This window comes from Gambusia affinis, linkage group LG02 (genome assembly GCF_019740435.1).
Source record: "Gambusia affinis linkage group LG02, SWU_Gaff_1.0, whole genome shotgun sequence".
Classification (NCBI taxonomy): Eukaryota; Metazoa; Chordata; class Actinopteri; order Cyprinodontiformes; family Poeciliidae; genus Gambusia; species Gambusia affinis.
The window spans coordinates 7,094,989-7,102,210 of NC_057869.1; the positions used below are offsets into that span (position 1 = coordinate 7,094,989).

Here is a 7,222-nt window from a genome sequence, read left to right on the forward strand (position 1 = left end):
TCCCCTGACATTTGAATCTCTTGTTTGTATTTTCAAAGATGTGGAATTAACATCTTTTTTATTATTTGCCTTTTATCTCTCGAGGGTTTTTCATCGGACAGGAAAAAGTAATTTGAGTAGGCCTAAGTTATTATTCCTGTCCGTCCTCTTCCTCACTGTGTAGCTTTTCACGGATTAATCTACGAGCCAAGGACGCTCAGAATGACCACAGCTCCCCGGAATTGAGTCCGAATCGCCCTAATACGGAAAAAAAAAACTTATTACAAGCATAATCCCGCTCAGACGATCTGAAATGAGGTTTGTGGAGGCTCTCAAATATTTGCAGGTATTGTTTCTGATAGTGGTCCAGATACAGATTTAATCTTTCCTGGTGTAGTAATAATTCAGAGACGGACAGGAATTCAAAATAAAAGAGGGACAAGACAATTGGAAAAAAGAAGACGGTAGTGAGTGATTTATAACACCACTGTCATTGTGACAGTAATCAAGTTTCTTTTTTTTTTAAATGTTGAAATTATCGAGTGGTGTTATTAACTTAGGTTTGCTGATTTATGATCATTTTTCTATTTTTATTTATTTTATTTTATTTTTTTCATTTAAATCTTTCAAATATAGCTAAAGTCTGCATGTGGATTCTTGCATAACAATCATTCTAAGGACAGCTACTTTATTCGACATCTTTTCGGAACTATTTGATATTAAAAGTTTGGATTTTATCGGCGTCTTTTTTTTTCTTTTTTTTTTTTCTGTCGACCGTCAACATGGATCACACACTACAGTGATCAGCTTATTAGGCTACGTCTGTCTGTAGGAGAGAAAAGAGTTAGTCCATAACGAGATGCTCCACGAGCAAACCAGCACAATCAAAGGGGTTTTATGATCGACCATGTGAACCTCTCTGTCGGGTTTGATCCTACAAATGACCTTTTAAATTAACACAATATTAAGTTAGTGCAGCGGCTCGCTACACAGGGGACAAAGCAGCATTCATCTTCCGCCCCTGCCTCGTTGCTCGGTCTGAACAGCAAAAAAGTGTTTGATGCCACTCCTGATTAGATGCTGACAATACAGAGAGGATGTCCCCTTTCTTCTGCGACTTGTGGATTTTACTCACGTCTCTCCTCTGATTTATGACCTTCCATTAGTGCTGAGGCTTTAGGCGTTGTGTCAAGATTAAAAATAAAATGAAATAAACTTTGATCAAATGCGCAAATGCAAATGTTTTGTAATTGGCTGAATGAGTGCCCATATCTGTAAATAATAGCAAAAGACATGGTCTGTTTGGAAAAGAAAAAATTTATTGAAAATGTCCCGAAAGGCGAACAGAGGGAGGGCGCACAGTTCAACACAGTGACAAAAAACTTAAATAAAAATACATCCAAATTAAGCGCAAAACAGTAGATCCAATCGTAATCACTAATTCCAGGAAGATTCCCTCTGTTACATCAGGCAAAAATCACACAATACACACAAAAAAACATCATTTCAAAAAGGAAGAAAAAAAGAAGACACACCTGACTCATAAACATAAATAATAATCCAAAAATGTTGACATAACAAAAATGTTAAATACACAGAGAAATAAATAAGTTATGCTACACTACACGATTGCCATACACAAATTCAGCCCATTTCATTTTGGGCCATTGCTCTTACACTTTGCATCTAGAAATATTTTTTGCATAAAATCTTTTTATCACCATAAAAAAACAATGTTGTGCAAAATGATAGTCGAGTCCACAGTTTGATAGTTCTCACTGCAACAGAACCAGGCAGCTCACACTCAGGCCGCCACATGGTCAGTGTGTCTGTTAGTGCATAATAAATGTCCCATTTAGCTGTTGTTAGACAAGCCCCAGAAATCTGAGAGGAAAAGAAACAGAGGAAAAATAAATGAAAAGGTGTAAATATCTCTTCTTATAATCAAGAATAAATGTATTAAAAAAAACTGTACTACGATTAATATTTTAATTTTTATAAGATTTTCATCCTACAGTTCTTATTATGTAAGGTGTTTTTCTTTTTGCTCTCTTCTAAATGTGAGGAAAGAAACATTTAAAACATATTTGGTGAGTCTTTCATGCCTCATCCTCCTGTGTGTGCGTGTTTACTTCACTGGTTTCTTCCAGATCAGTGCAGCTGGCACTCACCTGCTTCACCTCTTCATGACTGGTCTGAATGCAGTGACCTTGTCGTTCTGCACAGTCCCACAGGCTTCGCTGAGGTCAGACGACTGATTCTCTACCTTGCCACTGGAGAATCCTGCGTGTCCAAGTAAAAGCACACCTCAAGAAAGTTGCTTCAGGTTGGGAAAGTGTTGTTTTCTATCATAAAATCAAATGCATTTTCACATTTGAAAAAAATATAGGATAGCAAATGCAGTGTTATTTGAATGTTGTGGAAATTAACTTTTGCAGACATACCTTCGATTGCTGTGTACTGACAGGTATCTGGAAGGGCAGCGTAAGACGAGCTGTGAAGTTGGAGGCCTTTGTGGCTGTAGCTGCCTGTGCCGTAAACTTTTGAGTGCAAGGATGAGCCCTCAGGGAAAGAGCTTCCTGAATTTGTGACACCGTTAGACTCAAGCAGGCCTCTTGTGGCTCCACATTGCCCAGTAGGAGCCCTGGGAAGTCTGCTGCTCTCTAGTTGACAGTCCCCAGTTAGGCTTCCTGTCCTTAGCTCCGAACCATGCTGCTGGGGATTTAATATAACCCCTGAAGCTGCAGTACGGGCCAACGACCAAATGCGTGGCTTTTCTGACGATTCAAAATGAGACAGGGACACTGTTCCTGCTGACGGGACGCTTGCAGGGGCCGCCTTGGACACAATTGGATCTATGAAATCCGACGGGAGATGCGGGAGGGCGGTGACACCTTTGATACTGCAGGGGAAAGTGTGGAAGCTGTTTGTTAAGCTCAAGTGAAGGTCGGAGCTGCAGTCTCTTTTCAGGGGAGCTCCAGATGCAACCATGGATCTCTGGAGGTCCTGCTCATCTGCTGCCACCTTTTCACAGTCGCTGTCCAGCTTGTCACAGTCGTCCTCATCCATGTCCTCCAGGTCACTCAGGTGCAACTCTTTCTCTTCCTTGCAATCACTGGAATCTAGATGAGAGGAATAAACGTGTGCTGTATACAACTTCATGAAAAACTGGGAAACTGTCCGTAGTCTGTGTTGTAGTATTTACCTTTGGTGACACAGTCCTGGTCACTCTTATTAAAGTCCTCCTTTCTGTCATCGTTAACCTTATTCTTTGGTGACCAGGTCATCTTGTTCTCCTTCTTTAGCCGTCTCCTGGCATTGGCGAACCACGTGGACACCTGGGTGAGGGTCATCTTGGTGATGATGGCCAGCATGATCTTCTCTCCCTTAGTCGGGTAGGGGTTCTTGCGGTGTTCATACAGCCATGTTTTTAGTGTGCTGGTGGTTTCACGTGTGGCATTCTTTCTGCGAGCTGTGCCATTAAAGTCCACCGTCCCATATCTGCAAAGTGAAACAGGCACAAACACATCCTGTCAATCTTCTTTACTCCATCCTTTAATAATTAGATTTTCATCTGCAGGAGCATCAGTATGTGGTATAACGCTGATTTCTGTATCAAAGAAAAAGGTGAAGGTGGAGAATATAGCTTTTGATGATTAGGTCTTGCTGTATGAACATGGATAAACATAAATGTAGAACTCACCTGTCATACTGATACTGTCCCAGTGAGTGATCATAAGGATAGTAGGCAGCGGTTTGAGTAATGCCAGAGTGTAAAGTGCCTGTGCTGTCCTTAATGTCATACTGTGGATTCTGTTAAAAAAAGGAAGAGTTTGTAGTAAGTTTTACTGCTTTTGAAAAATTGTTTAAATGCTTTTGAAAAAGATAATTTGAAAGATTTTTTGTTTTTGTTTTACTAAACTAACTTGTTTTTAGCTCATATAAAAACAAGCATGTACACCATTTAACTCAAACAGGAATTAGAGCTACATCTGATGGGTTTCATAAATAGTTTACTGGTGTGACTGTGATTTTTACTGTAAAGCACTCTTGCAGACATTAATAGTAGTTTGACCAAAACTATTAAAGAAATAAGAAATTTAAAGTTTTAGCAAGACTTTTGCTTCCTTTTCTTTTTTTCAAGCAAACCTTTCTGTCAAATTATGAACAAATTTCAATTTTATAAAAGATCTACAAACAGTGACTCTTTTTTCTATCTTTGAGGCAAAGCAGAAAAAGTACGTTTTGAGTCTAGAGTGATTTGCATTTCTTAACTTCACCTAATTTTGTTGATGCTATTTTCACACTGATAATTCTAAGGAGATGCTACTATTGCAGCTGGATTAAACTGCCTTTCAAGACCTAATTGTTTGCAGTGTGAGATAAATTGATAAACCTCCTGATCGATCAGTCTGAGCTCCCTCATCCCTCCCCCTCTCAACCCGCTTTTGCGCGCCTGTGAAGCCCACCAGAGTGGAGTAGATAGCGGATGGGTCGGTGCTGTAGGGGAAGTAGTTGGCGTAGTTCTGGCTGGCTGCGGCCGCAGCGGCGTAAGGAGAGCCGTACATCCCCAGCGCTGCGTTCAGCTCCGTCCGGCTGCTCGCCAGGAGCCGGTTCTCGTAGGAGGGGCAGCAGAAGGAGGCGGCGGCTGCGGCTGCGGCGGTCTGAGAGCTGCCTGTCCCGTCAGATACCGACCTGGAAATCGAATCGCAGCAAGTCGTACTGGGGTTTGCCGACACGAAAAACTGCATGAAGAGAGTCGTGGATAAATAATGGTCATTAATGGATTCAGCTCTGAAGTGGATATTCGTGACAACTCTGAACTGATTGTGGACTTTGCGCTGCCAAAAATATACTTGTGTTGAGATGACGAAGCAAAAAAAAAAAAAAAAAAAAAAAAGCAAAATACTTGCCTAAAAAAAAGGTTTAATTGTCATGTGCAACCTGCCTTAGTTCAAGGTAAGTCAGCATTCAGAAGATTTCGGAAAGGAGAAACTAGCATTTTAACTAAAAAAATAATGCCCTCTTATTTATGAAATAGCTAACATTAAATAACATATTGTATAGTAAGTCAATGTAAATATTAGTTGTTTTTAAATGATGTTGAAACAATAAAAAGTTCTACGCGTAAAAAGTGACCTGTTTTATTTTCCTAACTTTAAAACCACGAATGTGATCCAGATAAATATAAAATACAGAATGCAGTTAAGCAGTAATAATCCTGCAATTTAATTCCACGAGTGTATCATTCCTTCTGATAAAAGCTAAAAATATAACAAATATCCACCTAAAAGTTTCTCCATAACTTTTTCTGGAGAGTAAAGACTGTCCCTTGATCAACTAGTTTGTCATCCAGAGCAGCAACAGCTTGTGGGAATTTTAAAATGACTTTTATTAATAGAAAAAAAGAAATATTTTTCCTAAGCAAGCTTACCCACACCGCGCAACAATGTGTACAATCGGTGACATTCATCTGTATTGTCATTTGAAAAGCACGTGAGTTCATTCATAATTCAGTGTAATTGGACATGTGTGTGTGTATATTGATATTTGGTTTAGCAACAAAACCACATGGCGAAAATAGCTGTCAGTAATGTCTGAGCAGTGGCAGAATGATAAATGATTCGCATTAAAATTAGATCTCAGTTAAGTGTAATCAGAGAAAATATGCAAAACTCCTGAATTCCTATTTATTTAAACTGAGGAGAAATGAAAGGAGAGATGACTTACTTGTGAAGTTGCATTGTAAGGATATCCAAACTGCGAGAAAGACATCGCTGCTTCCTTTGTTACCATCAGGAATATTCTTCACCCTTGATCGATTGCAACCAATTCTACTTCAAATCCATCGTCTTGCACACACTTTCCACGCACGGCCTTTCGCTCAATAATAGATGACTTCAGTCAAAAGGAGGGAGAGTTTGGAGTGGCAGCAGCTGCAGATTGTTTTATATGAATGAATAATCCCCTACAGGATCCGATAAGAAATGAAATTAAGCGTCATTAAGTGGGAAAAAAATGTTGTTGTGTTGGCTGAAGGAGGCTTAAAGGATAAGTAAGTCTTCCAAGTTATGGACTCTGCTTGTGCTATTATTTGTGGCTCTATAGTTCTTTAGCTTTCACCCATGCACGGGTATCAGCGTGACGTCACAGTAATCCCGGAACGGCAGGGGTATCGAGGATAGAATAATGTCTATGCCAATCACATCCAGCCCAGGGCTTTCTTAAGGTGCACTGTACACTTTCTTGTCCTGATTTCTTTTGCCCGTTTTTTCCCCCGCCGTTACATACTTTTTGGAATAAATCCACCACCTTTATTGAATAACTGAACGCCAAACCTTATCCAAAGTTAAATAAAGAAACATTTAATAAAATTTGTTCGGCATCAAAACATATTTTCACACTCCAGATGTTTAGAACCGTTGTTTTATTTGTAGTCAATTACTTGTAAATTAAGCTAATATATAACGTTAAGCTTTGTTATTATTTTTTAATTCCACCCTCTGCTCGCTTCTGGCACTTTGGCCAGAGGTCCATCACGGAGTTAATGACAATGATGTTTCTATCTTTCTCTATTAGAGAGAGCGGGCAGTCCCAGCTTGAGCCGTTAGAAGCGTTTTTGGCAGGTCAATAGACCGGTGATTGATGCGCGCCTGGAGACCTACGTGACCATTACGCGTAATGCGTAATTGTATCAATTAACAAATGGATACATGCCCTTGTTTAACCAACGAGTAACAGAGTGAAAATATGCCTTAGAGGTGAAATCCGAAGAGCTGCGCAGGAAAGAAAAAAAAGAAGACATTGGAAGCTGAGCTCCCCAATGTAATTAAATATCCGTGCATGGGGGTGACGAGAATTGCATTTTAATTGAATGATGCTCACTTGAAAGATGTGTAAGGAATGATGCTGCCTCACGGTAAATGAAACTAGAGATAATTTTAAGCCTTATTAGATAAGCAGCTCAACCATCCTGTGCTCTCACTCTCTCATGTAAACACCAACAATCTGCATTCCTCTCTTGAGCTGAGCAGCAAAAACAAGAAGGACTGATCACTTCCCCTGTAGGATACTTATTTGTACTCAAAATGACAGTTGGTCCGTTTCACTGAGTCACATAACCTGTCTGCTTCAGATCGTCTTCAATGGATAAGTTCTCTGTTTTCACTACTGATGCGCTGCGCCTGAATTTCTTAGTGTCCTGATTTCTACTCTTGATAAATTGTTCTCAGTCCCCATGAGA

At 39.8% G+C, this 7,222-nt stretch overlaps 1 protein-coding gene across 3 annotated transcripts; it reads right to left on the reverse strand.

Annotated features, from left to right (window-relative positions):
• Positions 1–1,279: 1,279 nt before the first annotated feature.
• irx6a (iroquois homeobox 6a) lies at positions 1,280–6,471 on the reverse strand. 3 transcript variants are annotated; one of them, XR_006372278.1, is made up of 7 exons: positions 5,710–6,471; positions 4,449–4,724; positions 3,683–3,792; positions 3,185–3,480; positions 2,424–3,101; positions 2,151–2,324; positions 1,280–1,863 (listed from the first exon to the last, which is right to left on the reverse strand). XR_006372278.1 is itself a non-coding variant. In XM_044133295.1 (7 exons), exons 1-6 carry the CDS (start codon positions 5,773–5,775, stop codon positions 2,156–2,158), a joined length of 1,533 nt encoding a protein of 510 aa, XP_043989230.1. In that variant the 5' UTR covers positions 5,776–6,471; the 3' UTR covers positions 1,327–1,863; positions 2,151–2,155. The 3 variants fall into 3 exon arrangements, 2 of the variants coding, with proteins under 2 accessions (XP_043989230.1, XP_043989242.1); XM_044133295.1 differs by having other exon boundaries at positions 1,327–1,863; positions 2,151–2,262; XM_044133307.1 differs by having other exon boundaries at positions 1,327–1,863; positions 2,151–2,262; positions 4,449–4,674; positions 5,710–5,778.
• Between the last annotated feature and the right edge of the window lie 751 nt (positions 6,472–7,222).